Source organism: Schistocerca gregaria, chromosome X (genome assembly GCF_023897955.1).
Source record: "Schistocerca gregaria isolate iqSchGreg1 chromosome X, iqSchGreg1.2, whole genome shotgun sequence".
Taxonomy (NCBI): domain Eukaryota; kingdom Metazoa; phylum Arthropoda; class Insecta; order Orthoptera; family Acrididae; genus Schistocerca; species Schistocerca gregaria.
In genome coordinates, this window is record NC_064931.1 from 333,272,671 (window position 1) to 333,290,445 (window position 17,775).

The 17,775-nt window shown below is 39.6% G+C and overlaps 1 protein-coding gene across 5 annotated transcripts in view; it reads left to right on the forward strand.

Annotated features, from left to right (window-relative positions):
• LOC126299573 (glycine receptor subunit alpha-3) overlaps positions 1-17,775 on the forward strand; it is a 386,589-nt gene that overhangs the window by 264,204 nt on the left and 104,610 nt on the right. For all 5 annotated transcript variants that reach the window (XM_049991580.1, XM_049991579.1, XM_049991581.1 and 2 more), the window contains 2 exons: positions 2,082-2,164; positions 10,862-10,996. In XM_049991580.1, coding sequence (XP_049847537.1) covers positions 2,082-2,164; positions 10,862-10,996 — 218 coding nt within the window. The remainder of the gene's footprint in view (positions 1-2,081; positions 2,165-10,861; positions 10,997-17,775) is intronic.

Sequence of the window (17,775 nt, forward strand, 5' to 3'; positions counted from 1 at the left end):
TCCATCGCAGTCTTTAACACTGGTAGCATGCCGGGACAGCGTGGACGAGAACCGTATGTGCAGTTGACGGACTTTGAGCGAGGGCGTATAGTGGGAATGCGGGAGGCCGGGTGGACGTACCGCCGAATTGCTCAACACGTGGGGCGTGAGGTCTCCACAGTACATCGATGTTGTCACCAGTGGTCGGCGGAAGGTGCACGTGCCCGTCGACCTGGGACCGGACCGCAACGACGCACGGATGCACGCCAAGACCGTAGGATCCTACGCAGTGCCGTAGGGGACCGCACCGCCACTTCCCAGCAAGTTAGGGACACTGTTGCTCCTGGGGTATCGGCGAGGACCATTCACAACCGTCTCCAAGAAGCTGGACTACGGTCCCGCACACCGTTAGGCCGTCTTCCACTCACGCCCCAACATCGTGCAGCCCGCCTCCAGTGGTGTCACGACAGGCGTGAATGGAGGGACGAATGGAGACGTGTCGTCTTCAGCGATGAGAGTCGCTTCTGCCTTGGTGCCAATGATGGTCGTATGCGTGTTTGGCGCCGTGCAGGTGAGCGCCACAATCAGGACTGCATCGACCGAGGCACACAGGGCCAACACCCGGCATCATGGTGTGGGGAGCGATCTCCTACACTGGCCGTACACCTCTGGTGATCGTCGAGGGGACACTGAATAGTGCACGGTACATCCAAACCGTCATCGAACCCATCGTTCTACCATTCCTAGACCGGCAAGGGAACTTGCTGTTCCAACAGGACAATGCACGTCCGCATGTATCCCGTGCCACCCAACGTGCTCTAGAAGGTGTAAGTCAACTACCCTGGCCAGCAAGATCTCCGGATCTGTCCCCCATTGAGCATGTTTGGGACTGGATGAAGCGTCGTCTCACGCGGTCTGCACGTCCAGCACGAACGCTGGTCCAACTGAGGCGCCAGGTGGAAATGGCATGGCAAGCCGTTCCACAGGACTACATCCAGCATCTGTACGATCGTCTCCATGGGAGAATAGTAGCCTGCATTGCTGCGAAAGGTGGATATACACTGTACTAGTGCCGACATTGTGCATGCTCTGTTGCCTGTGTCTATGTGCCTGTGGTTCTGTCAGTGTGATCATGTGATGTATGTGACCCCAGGAATGTGTCAATAAAGTTTCCCCTTCCTGGGACAATGAATTCACGGTGTTCTTATTTCAATTTCGAGGAGTGTAGTTATCAGTGCTGTCTACAGAACCCTTAGGATCTGGGACAGTCGATGAAAGAGCCACATAACTGTGCTGAACACGCAAGGAGATCGTGATGTAGACGTCAGTACGTGAGGCAACTACCAAACAGCCAGATACCGATATGAACAGCTCAAATGGCGATCACACAGAAATATATCAAAAGAATAGAAGTAGATATAGTGAAAGGTACGGCAATAAAAATGGAAAACTTCTCATTTCAGCAACGCTACAAAACCCAATATTTTTTCATCAGTAACCAAATCAAAAACACGCTACGTGACGTCTTTTTTTATATATTTAGTATCTGCACATGTGTACATACTCAGCATAGAAGACGCAAAGATTGAGAAACAGGTGATTTAAAGTAAAGTCAGTTTGCTTAAGGAAGTCTGATAACTCCGAATACAAGAAGATAACGAATCCAGTGCCAATAGATGCTAAGTTTGTTTTATAAGAACTGTATTTTGCTGAATTGTTCAGATGCTATACTGAAGATTTTCCAATTAAGCTTTCCTCTTTGGTATAATTATTTGTTTTGATTTCCGTTTGTAGTTGTAAATCTAATGTATTCTATACAGGTAAACGAAAGTCGGTACAGTTGTACACAATAAGTTAACTCCATTTGTAGCATAACGCGGGTCCTCTTGTAATTTCGTTAACTTTATCACATTCTTTCTTGAAACACGAAAATATACCGATTTGTTTACTGTTGTGTATATATATTATAAACATAGCAGTAAAAGAACTTAAACGTTGCCATATTAAGTATGCCGAAATTTTATGTTAACATCATGTTTCACTGCTTTCTATCACTACATCGTGTTGACTCACGGTATTAATTCATTTTCATTCATTTTCAGGTTAACGTTAACATTGTCCTGTGCAATGAATTTTATGATTTACCCGCACGACACTCAAGAATGTAAGCTGCAAATGGAAAGTTGTAAGTTGATACGTTATACTTATATTTGTGATATATGACACTACATAAACTGACTTGAGTAGCAAACATGCTCGCGTGGAGATTCAAATATAACTTATTTGATTTCCAAGACGAGAAATAACCTGTCAGACTTATGCATAAGATCACAACCTCTCCATACTCCTGCACATAAATATTGTTTAAAGCATTTACAACCACAGTATACTGCTAATTCTGAGTTTTGAGGGTGCATTTTAAGATTTTGTGAACGTCTTCACTACAGGGACAGCACGTATTCGCAACCTTGACAGATTAGTGAAGAAGACTAAAATACTCTTCCTTTCAATACCAGCTGCAGCCGAAGTACAAACACCATTAAGAGGATTACTGGCAACAACTCAGTCTCTTTCCTTTCACAATTTATGTTCGAATTTAGTCAAAAAGTCTCCATTTCGGTAAGACATCGACAAAACATTGGCTTGTAGACGATAAATTGGCTCTCCAGTTAGTTCAGAGCCTTGTTCGGGCATCCTAATTTAGGTTCCCAGGAATCTCCTTGGACCAAACTCAGCAAATTCTGGAAAAAACCTCCAATAAGATTCCTTTTCCAGTATCTGTACATCCTCTGTAATAACCTCGCCCTGACGTAGTCATTCTGTAAATTAATAGTAATAACCACTCGCAAGTCTTGGATAATTTTTGAAAGCTCCTTATCTATCCCGGATAAACGAAGTTTTCGGGTTCCTGCCGTCGATGCAACGAAAAGGAGTTAGCAGCTAACTTGTGTCATTAAATTTTGCAAGTAAACAGAACTGCTTCGCAGCAGTTGTTACTGACTTGCAGTTACTTTTTAACTAGATATGACTTATTCGTATTTGAATTGAGGACTATTGTTCCGTATTAATTTCTGAAGTTTTTCACGGTCTCTAACAGAAGAAATCACAAAACACTTGTTGACGGTGGCGAGATCGTTGAGACTGAAGACCACGTGGCACCATTTTGGGTTGTGTGCTATCACTAAGCTCTACGTTCTCCCTTCCTTCCGAAATAACGTAACATTACATTGTTAAGGTATTCATCAGAAAAATTCACATGATACAATTATCCATCCCACACATTGTCGGAAAGACGGAGAAAACAATAACAGACCACCTGTGCTAAGACTTTTCTCAGAAGGAAGATTTTCGATTAAGACCTGTAGGTGCATTTAAATTTGTTGGTTCTTTACCCGTAGAATTCAGAGGAAGATAAATTAAAGATTGGTGAAAAAGAATATGAAGAAACAGATGGATTGATGAATCTGTTAACTAAGAACCAAATTCCTATGGACGATATGGGTGAAACATTTGATGGAGGAGATGTATCAAATTATGCAGATTCTTTGTTTCATTCAGGTGCATTACATTCTGATAATAATCGAAACAAAATAAAATCAATTAGAGGTAATAAATGTAAAAGTATGATAATAGAAATTCGTTATGTTCATTTTCAGAAATTAAGACATTCAAAATCAACTTCACCCGAGAAAAATGGTAAAGACGAAAAACAGAAAAACCAGCTAAATATATTTGGATGAATGATGTTAGAGGTTTAATCTATAGATTAGCAGTTATTCATGGAGAATAAGAAGCTGGAAATAAAAACTATCATAATGAAAAACTGGAAATAACACAAGTATTAAAAAATTTAGTGATTTTAGTATCAACAATCCAGAAGGAATTAGAGGAATAGTACATGGAAAGAGAAAATTAGACGTGTGTTTCGATGTTAATGATAATAGCTGGGGACTATAAAAATATTAATCCTTATAAAAAATTTTATCTGTGCAGGGTGTCCCACTTAAACTTCCCTGATTTCAAAGGCCCATGAAAAAATAACACAGTAGGTATGACAATTAAAAATGCACAACATTATGGAGCATCTCAAAAATTTATTTATCATCAGTACACCTCTACATGTGAACCAATTGTAGCACAAAGAATATCGAGTAGATATTCAATTTCTTGCCAAGTTCTCTGTAACATTTCTTCTGTTATTGTTGCAATCGCATTCGTGATACAATGTCGCAAAGTAGGAATTCATCCACTTCGGGCGCATAAACAGGGTCCTTCACGTATCCCCATAGGAAGAAATCAAGCGGCGTAATGTTGGATGAACGTGGTCGCCACCAATGGGTCCTCCGTGTCCGATTCAACAATTAGGAAATTGCGAACAGCTGTTGCCCAAAGCAGCGAAGCTCCATCTTGTTGAAAAATGATGTTGGGTTGCAAGTCTTGTATCTGAGGATACACAAACTGCTCCAACATGTCCAGATACACTGACCCATTCACTGTTTGTTCCGCAAAGAAGAATGGTCCAAGAATCCTGTTGTGCATTACCCCATACCAGACGTTTAGTTTGGAGCTATCACGAGCATGTTCAATGACAACGTACAGATTTTGCGAGCCCAAAATCCGAACATTATGCCTATTAATCCTTCCGTATAGATGAAAGGTTGGCCTAATCTGAGAATAAACATCTTCTCATGAAGCTGACATCCATATCAATACAGTGCAGCATATCCGCAGCAAATTGTTGTTGGCGAGGTTTGTCGTTCGGCGTCAGATGTTGCAGCATTTCCACTTTGTAAGCACACATATGAAGAGGCTGGTGAACTACACGATGCAATGTTGATCAAGGTACATTAAGTTGCTTACATGCTTGACGAATTGACTTACATGGGCTTCTGAGAAACGTATGTCTGATGTACTCCACTGTCTCTTCTAAAACTCAGTAACGTGCACTGCCACAATATTTCAGAACATTTCCTGTTGCCAGAAACTTCCCATACCATTCCTTAATTGCTTTCACGTCAAGTGGTTGACATTCATACAAATGACGATAATTTCTTTGCACAGTAATCGGCAAACCACACTACTGCTTGCATGTGTTGCTATGGAGTCGTCTTTTTCACTTCATGCAACCATGTTGCACTCTGACGACGATACGTGGCACTTCTGACGCTGGAATATAAATTCTTTGGGTTGCTCTACAATGTGGTGCATTTTCACTGTCGTATCTACTGTGGTTTTTTTCTCCTGGGTTATTGAAATGAGGGAGGTTTGATTGGTACATTATGTATAAATAAATAACTTCAGCATTGATCATATTTTATTACATAGTGGCAAAACCAAACCAAAATCAATTAAAATTCAACTCAATAATGATAAGTTACATAGTACTGGTAATTTTTTAACTGTTGAACAAAAAAGAAAGAGAGATAAAAACTGGCAGTAATTTACTCATAACATTAGATATACTTGTTATCGAATATATAAAAAAAAGAAAAGAAGTTCAGAGCTAAAAAACCATGAAGGAGAATTTCCTCCTTTATTATTGGCAGCATTATGATATCTTCCAACTATTTGTTCGCTAGGTAGTCGAAAAGCTGGTATTGTAAACGCAGTAATGGACAAGAGAAAGATGATGCAGAATTCGAAAAACAAAAACGACTTAATTTAGCAATGGAAAAGATAGCTGTCACTGGAATAAAAAAATTGCAAAAAATAATCCAGTTGTATCCTAATGCGTTAAGTAATTTTGATAGAGAAGAACTTGCCAAACAATTAAAAATCAGATACTTTCGTGGTATTTTTACGATTTATGAATTAAGTCACAGCTGCAAAATACTAACGCGAATTCTTTACAGACGAATGGAAAAACTGGTAGATGCGGACCTCGGGGAGGATCAGTTTGGATTCCGTAGAAATGTTGGAACACGTGAGGCAATACTGACCTTACGACTTATCTTAGAAGAAAGATTAAGGAAGGGCAAACCTACGTTTCTAGCATTTGTAGACTTAGAGAAAGCTTTTGACAATGTTGACTGGAATACTCTCTTTCAAATTCTAAAGGTGGCAGGGGTAAAATACAGGGAGCGAAAGGCTATTTACAATTTGTATAGAAACCAGATGGCAGTCATAAGAGTCGAGGGGCATGAAAGGGAAGCAGTGGTTGGGAAAGGAGTGAGACAGGGTTGTAGCCTCTCTCCGATGTTATTCAATATGTATATTGAGCAAGCAGTAAAGGAAACGAAAGAAAAATTTGGAGTAGGTATTAAAATTCATGGAGAAGAAGTAAAAAATTTGAGGTTCGCCGATGACATTGTAATTCTGTCAGAGACGGCAAAGGACTTGGAAGAGCAGTTAAACGGAATGGACAGTGTCTTGAAAGAAGGATATAAGATGAACATCAACAAAAGCAAGACGAGGATAATGGAATGTAGTCGAATTAAATATGGTGATGCTGAGGGAATTAGATTAGGAAATGAGACACTTAAAGTAGTAAAGGAGTTTTGCTATTTACGAAGTAAAATAACTGATGATGGTCGAAGTAGAGAGGATATAAAATGTAGACTGGCAATGGCAAGGAAAGCGTTTCTGAAGAAAAGAAATTTGTTAACATCGAATATAGATTTATGTATTAGGAAGTCGTTTCTGAAAGTATTTGTATGGAGTGTAGCCATGTATGGAAGTGAAACATGGACGATAACTAGTTTGGACAAGAAGAGAATAGAAGCTTTCGAAATGTGGTGCTACAGAAGAATGCGGAAGATAAGGTGGATAGATCACGTAACTAATGAGGAGGTATTGAATAGGATTGGGGAGAAGAGAAGTTTGTGGCACAACTTGACTAGAAGAAGAGATCGGTTGGTAGGACATGTTTTGAGGCATCAAGGGATCTCAAATTTAGCATTGGAGGGCAGCGTGGAGGGTAAAAATCGTAGAGGGAGACCAAGAGATGAATACACTAAGCAGATTCAGAAGGATGTAGGTTGCAGTAGGTACTGTGAGATGAAGAAGCTTGCACAGGATAGAGTAGCATGGAGAGCTGCATCAAACCAGTCTCAGGACTGAAGACAACAACAACAACAACAACAACATGAATTACCTGGATGTAATTATAAGACTACCTCAGCTGTCGCTAATCACCCTTAAGAATATGAATCTAGAATAGTTAATTTAGATACATCTGATCATGTTCGCTCACACTGGATCTGTTATTATAAAAATTAAGATAAAAAAATTGAGTTTGCTTCATTTGGAAGATATATTCCTAAAGAAGTGATTAAATATTTATGCTCAAGTGAACTATACTACAATAGAAAACGAATATAACATAAATGAAGTAATTCATAGCCATTTGTGTGCATTTGTTTTAACACTGTTGTCAAATAATTATAAAATCAATATTTTGAATCTAATGAATGAATGTTTTTGGAACTAAGGCACAGCCTATTGATAGCTCCAATATCGATGAGCAAATAAAGTTAGAAAAATTCAAAAAAGAATAGGAATCAAAAACTGAAAATTTTCAGTCAAATATCAGAGAAGAAAAATTATCAAAAACAAAACAAAAATGATTAAAAATTCAATAACAATGGAATTTATGTTTATAATGTGTGCACAGGATTAAAATCGTTAATAGATGTATAAACAGAGTGTAATCAAGCAATTTCAAAATGAAGTTAGTGATATTTTGTAACCATTTAAATGTTATATTGTTTTTCAATGCACAAGACTGGTAGATATGAATCCTGGAAATGGCTATGAGTCAGTAACCAAACAAAATTTAGAAAATGAGTTAGCTAGTCTTGTTACAAAGCCTGAATACACAGGAACTGTAGCACAGCTCAGCAACTATATCAACAAAGAAGAACTAAATGCTGAATACAAAAGTATTCTAACATAATTCAATAAATGAAATGCAATTTATGATAGTGCTATAGAAGATTATCATAAAGAGATACATAACATCAATACAACACTTAATAATGCTTTATACAGGTGAGGTGTAGAGGAAAGAAAGTTATATCATAAACAAGTACTTGAATTTATATTTAACTTAAGAAAATGAAGCACACAAATATGGGTTTCAGTGTTAGCACACAAAAAAGTGATAACGTCTGTTGTTCTAGACTAATACTAGTTACATTAACATATAACACAGATTTTATCTTAGGCAGAGAACTATCTACTTGTGAAAATAAGAAAATTAGAGAAGGAGAAAGAACAAATTACAAAAAACGTTAACCAGGATACTATGGAAGCAATTAGCTAAATACAAAGAAGAAGGATTTACTCTAAACGATATTAAAAACGCTGAGCAACTATTCGATATTCTAGTAAATGTTATTTAGTTATTTTAGTGGTCCAGAGAAAGCAATAAAATATCTTTATAAAAATTGCAACCATTTTCATGTAATTAACTGTATGTCAGCATTAAAACTAGAAGGTACATAAATGCAAGATAGAAATAAAAGTATGTGCATTATTCAAAGGGTACAGAACACAATGCTATGGAAAACAAGATATATTGTGAAAAATGTAATAGAAATTGTTATAACAAAGAATACTTAAACCATCACTAAGAATTTGGCGAATAGCTTATAAATGTGAAGAATGTAAAAAGATTTGTTTGACGTCAAAAGTACATACATATAACTTTGAAATATGTAGAAAGTTTAGTCTAGAATCAGGTACAAAAAATCAGAAATGTTACATGCAATACAACATACAAAAATGGCATATCTGAAAGAAAATTTAGTAAGGAATATATAGTCAAACGCTGTCAAAAATGTTATAAAATGGTAACAGTGGCGACGTGTGATGGCATGGAAGCAGTGAGGCTTTGATAGGTCGCTGGGAGGTGGGGCAGTGAGCTCTGAGACCACAGTCAGTTATATCCCAGATGTGTTCGATCAGGCTAAGATATGCCGAGGTGCAGGGGCCAGCACATCTATTGGAACTCCTCACTGAACTCCCCACTGTGTTCCTCGAGCCACTTCATCACGCTCCTGGCCTGGTGTCATGGCGCATTGTTTTGTTAAAAATGCCACTGCCATCAGGAAATATGATCCTTATGAAGGCGTGTATGTGGTCTGCAAACCAGTGTACGATACTCCTTGGCCATCATGTGCCTTCTGCAAGCCTCACTGGGCTCTTGGATGCCAATGTGAATGTTCCCCAGAGTGTAATGGAGCTGCCACCGGTTTGTCTCTGGCCAACACTACAGGTGTCATAGAGCTGTTTTCCTGGAAGACGACAGATCCGCGACCTCCCATTGACATGATGAAGAAAGTAGTGGGATTCATGAGACCACGCAATGCTCTGACATTGCACCAACGTCCATTGGCAATGGTCACATGCCCAGTTCTGTCATAGTTTCCAATGGTGTGGTGTTAACATTGGCACACACATTGGTCGTCAGTTGCGAAGACCCATCTTTACGGGTGTTCCATGCACTGTGTGTTCAGACACCCTTGTACTCTGACCAGCATTAAAGTCTGATGTTAGTTCTACCGCATTTTGCTGCCTGTCCTGTTTGACCAGTCTGCCCATCCTACTACTTCTGACATCTGTAATGAGGGATGGCCGCCTAAACCCACGACTTCTGGACATTGTTTCACTTTGATTTTGCTACGTGCTGAAGACACTTACCACAGCACCCCTCGGACACCCGACAAATCGAACTGTTTGAAAAGCTCGTGCCCAACCTCTAGACCATCACAATCTGCCCTCAGTCAAACTCAAATAGATCATGTGCCTTCGCCATTCTACACAGGGACAGCTCGTTCACTGATACTGCACTCACTGTGGGTGTCTGACTAGCAGTCAAGTGGCGCTGCTATCACCTGGACGGGTTTATATCGATAATAAGTCGGGGTCATAATATTCTGGCTGATCAGTGTCAAGTCGCTGGCCTAATATCAATAGGGACTCGAATATAGACATTTCTCGGCGACTAGCCGACGATGATTCGTTAGAGAGCGTCTGATCCGTGGGCTGTGACTGCAGCCGGTGCCACGCCCAGGAAGTTGAAAGAAATAATTGACTCGATAGCTGACAAGAGACTGCCAATCCGTTGTCGGGCGCCGGTCTCAATACTGCCGCGGCTTATGGATATGGCGCAAGCTACTAGCTAGCACGTGACATGTTGTAGGGAAACAGTGCCCGCGGTCGTAGCACCATGGTCATGGAAGCGCTGTGTGCTGGCAGCGGAACTGGCGCTGCCATAGACTCCGGGAACAACAAATCGGTATGTAGATCTTGTTGTCCGGGACATTTACCCAGGCGCTTGTGCCTGTCGTAGCGAGCGATGCCTGAATCGCAGGCACGGGCGGTACGTGTGTTGTAGGTTTGCAGGTTGCTGTCTTGCAGGAGGTACACACTTCACGTTTCAGTAATGGTTTGCATTAGCCCAAAATTCTAGTGCCATTATTACTATTATTATTATTATTATTATTATTATTATTATTTTATTATTATTCGTAATGTTATGCTATTATAATTATTTAACTGAAGTGTATTGGACGAAGTCTTACATTATGTTTGAAGCCATAATCTGAATTTATAATGCCGTGAAACGGAACAAATTAATTGCGCATTTTAAAGGTAAATTGTTATTTATACTTGCTTTTCGGTTTTGGTATATACTGCGCGAAATGCACCTGTTTCATTTTAGCATCAAGTAAATGTACGAAATGTATGAAAATGAAATACCTGTGTTTTTAAACGCCGATAAATACGTCACCCACGCAAATCTCATTCCTAATATGAGAAAACGACGACGATACATATAAAGTCACTCAAAACTGGCGTTGCCTTCAATACTGATGCATTGCTATGCAGCGCATTAATTTCACCATACGTGTATTTAATTCTGTGTTTTTCTTTTCAGTATCGCATACCACAGACGACATGATATTCCAGTGGGACCCCGACGTTCCTTTAGTAGTTGATGAGAACATAGAACTTCCCCAGCTGCAGCTAGTGAAAAATTCCACTGCAGACTGTACTCAAGTTTACTCCACAGGTATGCAACCCATCATGTCACTCTCTGCTAAATTTGCTGTTTTTTATGTGGTTCATACCATTCCCAATAGTTATAAGTCCCCGTCGTATGCTTAGAGAAGGTAGTTGATCATCAGCTACAAAATTCCATCGATAAAGAGTTTTCTGTAGACTTGCACAGTTTTTTTGAATAATAATAATAATAATAATAATAATATATATTTGTGATTGTCGAATATTAAATGTTATCCCCAATTTTCTGTTTCGTTATCATAATGATGTTTTGCTGCAAGAGTAACAATTTTTTATAAAATCTTGGCGTTATTCCAACACCTTTCCTTTGGTATTTAAAATGTGTTTCCTGGGGGGAAACGTCCAGTGAATTCTCTCTTTTCACCGCTGTTACCCATTACCTCATCAGTTCATTCTTCTCTCTACCTTCTAAAGGAATAGTTTGTGTGCCTAAAAGCGAAATTTAGCTTGTTTTCAAGCATCTTTGTCTACCTTTCTTTATTTTCGTTCTTTCCTTTGAATATAGAGTTTGTATCCCTCTTTAGTCACGTTTGAGCTCAATACAGTTTGATATGAAATGGGCAGGCATTTCTGACCTAACATTCTTCAATGCGAATATGTAAGAATCAGCTGAGTTGAGTATATAGGTTTCAGAGTGGTGCAAGAATCCTGGAATGACCTATGCCAAAGTCCTGTTTTACATGTGCATGATTTCTCTTAGGTTTTTTCAAAGACAAATGGTTTTATCGCGCTTTCTTCACACAGACGCTCACATGCGAGAGCAAATTAGCAGAGGGATGTAAGGATTAATATTTTCATCGAACTTACACTACTTTCTGCCATGTCATTTATTTTTTACAGTATGTGTCCTGAACTGGTTATGTGATTTACCAGGGCACTTATTTTCAGAGGAGCTTAACATATGTACAGAATGGAGCAGAGATGTCCATGTTCGTATAGTTTAATGTGTAGTATCCTTTTAAAAATTATAAATAAGATAAATTTTCCATATGATCATAAATCACAGAACCCATACAATGGAAAAAAAACGCTAAGAAAGAAAGTTGGTTTGAGCAGGAAAGATATGGAAAAGCCATAAGAGACTAGCATAAGTTATGGACAAACAGTCGCCACGATAAACGTTTCAGCCGACGATTAAACTGCAATAATATTAGGAAGAATGACATGAGTTATAAATTATGGTGCTGCAAGAATACGAAGTCCAGAACGGTTTGGGGCAAGAATACGAAGTCCAGAACGGTTTGGGGGCAATTCAAACCCACATCAACGACCTAGCAAAAGGTTACAGTATCCTGATATGCTACAAAAAAACAGTAGGGGAAAGTTCTGTATCTGGAAGAAATTGTACTGAGGAATATATCATGTTCCTGATCGGTATTACAATCCAGTGAGCGATATTAGCATCTCATGAAGGAATAAGCACTAGCGACCACAGTAGCACTTTCCGTATTTCCTGTTGTTTCTGTTGTGTGTTTGTTAATATTCCGTGTTCTACAAATTTAAATACAGTATAATATATTAAAACTATGTGAAGGATATTGTTAACTCTTCAGTTATAGATTTTTTTGGTGAGTAAAATTCTGGATATTTTTAACACTAATTGCATAGCTTGTGAAAGTTTAAGCCATACTTCGTCAACCATGCGCCTTCTTTTTCTTTGAAACGGAAGGTCTTCTACCATGGAACACGTGATATTTTCAAATGAACTAAATTTCGTTAATGTCTGCTACATTTTGCCCAGTTTTGAAAATGGGAATTTGTGTTAGTTGCCAATAGCACAGGAAAGAGGCAAATGACGTAGTAGGTATATGAAGTTCTCTCCGCAGAGTATAGATGTAGAAGAGCAATTCAACGAGGAAATGAAGAAAAATTAGTCCAGTTGACTACAATGTCACTGGAGGCAGAGGACAAATTATAATTGAATAAGCATGGGAAAGTAAGTCCACTGTGTCCTTTCCAGATCAACCATCCTGAAATTCGACTTAAGAGATTTAGACAAACCACAGAAATCCTAAATCTGGTTAGTCGGACGGGAATGAGCACTTGACCACTAGCCTAGCATCTTAACCACTACGCCATGATATAAACGAAAAGCATGGGCTGAGGGCAATAAAACAAGCAAATAGTCCTAACAAACATAGTTCCAGAAACCAATAGTTTCCCCGATACGAAATATCTGCAAATGTAGTCATGCCAATGTTAGAACACTGTTAATATCTAAGGCTACCCCCGTCGGAGGTTCGAGTTCTGCCTTGAGCATGGGTGTGTGTGTTGTCCTTAACGTAAGTTAGTTTAAGTAAGATTAAGTAGTGCGTAAGCCTAGGGACCGATGACCTCAGCAGTTTGGTCCCATAGTACTTACCACAAATTTCCAATTTTTCTAAGGCTACGTTTATGTGAAAGGATGCAAGTGTGGTACATACACTGTGGTCCACTGGTACAGTTCCATGTAGGTGTTCGGAAATATGTGGCACTAATCTTCGGCAACAAGTGTATAGGACATGGCTCTCGAATACCATGGCGTCCCAAGTTCCCCGAAATAAACCACTTGATTTTTTTTTTCGAGGGGGGGGGGGGGAGGAGGAATGTATTTGAAGGTTTGATGTATTCCAGCCCTGTTGATGGAGTCGATGAATTCCTGGAATGCATTATGATTGGTTGGTTATCAATGCATTCGGAGCACTGCTGGGAATTGTGAACATGGATAGGCACCAATAAGGAGATGTGCTGAACCCTGCCTTCACATGAACGGCAGCCATGTTAATGGCTATCAAATCGGTTTGTTCGCTTGACATTCTAGTGAAATTTTTTCTCTGTGAAGCAATATATCTGGTTGTTCTAGCAGATCAAGTTTTCTACCATTATTTTCTGTGTGAGGTACAGTTATGCAGTTGTGAATTTCGTTAATTAGCGCATGTCTATTCAGGAACAGGAAACTGGCACCATCAAGACAACTGCAATGAGTAATAGGTACTCAGTAAACTCGATTAACAAAATATACAATAAAATACAGGCCGACATCACCAATGGAAACATCGCTTAACTGTACTACATAGAGAAAATAATGATATAAAATTTGATGTGCTATAACAGCCAGAAACATTGCTATACATAGAAAAGTTCTCCAAGAACATCTGAAACGCACGAACACTATAACAGCCACAGTTTTTTCAGGAAAAAAAAGGCTCTGAGCCCTATGGGACTTAACATCCGAGGTCATCAGTCCCCCAGAACTTAGAACTACTTACCCTAACTAACCTAAGGACATCACACACATCCATGCCCGAGGCAGGATTCGAACCTGAGACCGTAGCGGTCACGCGGTTCCAGACTGTAGCGCCTAGAACCGCTCGGCCACTCCGGCCAGCTTTTTCAGCAGTTTCAAAAGTTTATTTTATCCTAAAGAAGCAATAATGTAACAGCTCAAGCAATTTTACAATGTACGAACACATCCGATATCTACAGAAATTGGCAAATAATATCTGTGTATACATAATAATGTAATATCTTTATGTTGTTCTACTGGCCTTCAGTTTCAAGACTGGTTTGATGCAGCTCTTCATACTACTCTTTCCTGTGCAAGCCTCTTCATCTCTGAATAATGACTGCAGCCAACTTCCATCTGAATCTACTTACTGTACTCACCTTTCGGTCTTCCTCTAATATTTTTGCTCCCCACACTTCCCTCGAATACTAAATTAGTGTTCCGTTGGTGTCTCAGAATGTGTCCTATCAAACTATCCCTTCTTTTGACCAAGTTGTGCCACAAATTTCTTGTCTCTCCATTACTATTCAGTACCTACTCATTAGTAACGCCCATTTAATCTTCAGCATTTTTCTGCAGCACCACATTTCAAAAGCCTCTATTCACTTGTTGTTTAAACTATTTATTGTCCATATTTCTCTTTCGTACATGGCTACACTCCAGACAAATACCTTCACAAAAGATTTCATAACACTTAAATCTATATTCGATATTACAAATTTCTCTTCTTCACTGACGCTTTTGTTGTGATTGCCAGTCTACATTTTATATCCTCTGTATGTCGGTCATCATCAGTTATTTTGCCGCCCAAATAGCAAAACTCATGCACTACTTTCTGTATCTTGTTTGCTAAAGCAATTGCTTCAGTTGATTTAATACAACTGCACGCCATTATCCCTGTTTGCTTTTGTTGATGTTCATTTAATATCCTCCCTTCAAAACACTATCCTTTCCATTCATCTGATCTTCCAAGTCCTTTACTGCCTTTGACAGAATTACAATGTCATCAGCAAACCTCAAAGTTTTTATTTCTTCCGGCTGAACTTTAATTCCTTCTCCAAATTTTTTTGGTTCCTTTTACTGCTTGATCGAGTAATATCGATGATAGGCTACAACCCTGTCTCACTCCTTTCTCTTCCAATGCTTCCCTTTCATGCCCTTCGACTCTTGCAGTTGTCGCCTCGCTCCTGTATAAGTTGTAAATAGTCTTTCGCTCCCTGCCTTTTACCCCTGCTACCTTCAGAATTTCAAAGAGCGTATTCCAGCCAACATCGCCAAAAGCCTTGTCCAAGTCTACAATGCTCTAAGTGAGGGTTCGCCTTTCCTTAACCTATCTTCTAAGAAAAGGCGTAGGGTCAGTACTGCCTCGCATGTTCAAACATTTTTTTTCGGAATTCAAACTCATCTTCCCCGAGGTCATCTTCAACCATTTTCTCCATTCCTCTGTAAATAATTTCTGTTATTTTTGCAACTGTAACGTACTAAACTGTTATTTCGGTATTATTCACACATGTCAGCAACTGTTTCCGTTGCAACTGAAATCAATACAATCTTCTTCAAGTCTGAGGGTATTTTTCCTTCCTCATATACCTTGCACACCAGATGGAATAGTTTTTTCATGGCAGGCTTTCACAAAGATAACAGTAGTTCTAAGGGAATGTCATCTATTCCGGGGCCCTTGTTTCGACTTAAGTCTTTCAGTGTTCTGTAAAATTCTTCTCGCAGCATATCTCCCATCACATCCTCATCTACATCCTTTTCTATTTATATAATATTGCCTTCAATTTCATCTCCCATGTGTAGATCCTCTATATACTCCTTCCAGCTTTCACCTTCCCATTGTTTGCTCAGTACTGGTTTTCCATCTGAGCTCATGATATTCATACAGTTGGTTCTCTTTTCTCCAAAGGCTACTTTAATTTTCCTGTAGGTGGTATATATCTTTCCCCTAGTGAAACATGCTTCTAAATCCTTAGATTTGTCCTCTAGCCATTCCTGTTTAGCCATTTTGAGCTTTTTCAATCTTTATATCATTTATGTGCATTCCAAATATCTTTACATCGTCTTGGAAATAACAACATTACTATGAATGTGGAACTATACCATCTTTGCCAAGATGGGACTACAAAATGCTTACGAGCATTTCCAATGAAGTATTCTGTGGTAGACTTAGCATTCGTTAGACTCTCACATTCATCATCTGTTTGGCCAACTCTGATGAAAGTGTGGCTCAGTCGTACAAAAGAACTAATACGCACACTGCTAGTCTTTAAAATTACAACGCCAGGAAGAATAGAAAATAAGGACATTTTACTTATTGCGTGTATGTAGTGTTGTAGGATGAGTACACGATTAAAACTGTTATGTAGAGGGATACAATGAGCAATATTTAATACGCAGGGCAGCTACAATGGCTCTGTCCCGGCTGGGCATCAAGTCGAACCGAGCTCTGCTGGTACACATGGGTAATTCGCTTCTTACTGCTTCAACTCCATGACAGAGTTCGTCAACTGTAGGAGTTGGCGAGTGATGGATTTGCCAGATTCTCGGGCACCCATGATTATATACATTTTAAACAGCTGTGAGGTCTGGAGAACGTTTTGGTCAGAGCACCAGTCGACCGCCTCGCTACTACAGTGTCAAGGGAAGTCGTAGCCATGATCGGCGTTAATCAGTCCATTAGTATACTTGACTTACTGTAAACAAACCCGTTCCCTGACTCGGGGTATGTGCGGTGGCGGAATGATGATGTAGAGCCAAGCAAATAATATGCCTGCCCTCTTTGAAGCTAGTCGTGTGGGACCATTGAGATACTGCATGGCGTTGCATATGGCCTTCCCGTACCTATAATTCCACATTCGTATGGAGCACCGGCCAATTCGAGCACTAACATTCCGAAATGACAAAGCATACTGCCGCTCTTGATTCCTGACATGTGTTGGTCGTCGTTTCTGTTTCTTACACAAAGCATAACAAGCTCTTCTGTCAAAAAACAACATTCAAATGCCATTACAGAATGAGAACTCCGCTGCGTAATCTTTCCTTATATAAACCATCTGAATGTCTGGACACCATTTACTGGACAGTTATATGTGTGTCCACCCGTCGCCTTTATGACGACTTGAACTCTGCTGATAACACTTTCTGTGAGATGTCTAAATGTCTGTCGAGGAATGGCAGCCCATTCTTCCACAAGTGCCGCAACCAGAGAAGGTAGAGATTTTGGACGCTGAGATCTGCCGTGCAGTCGGCTTTCTAATTCATCCCAATGGTGTTCCATTGGATGGAGGTCGGGACTCTGGACTCGCCAGTCGATTTCAGGAATGTTATTGTCCACAAACCTTTGCCTCACAGTTGCTACTTTATGACGCGATTGTAATTCCGATACAGTCAATCAACGTTTCTGAACTGTTTCTCTGTTGAACATAGAATACAACCCTGTAAATGTGTCTATATCTTTCTGCATTTAGCATTTTCTTAAGCACAATAAGAGGAGCACATCC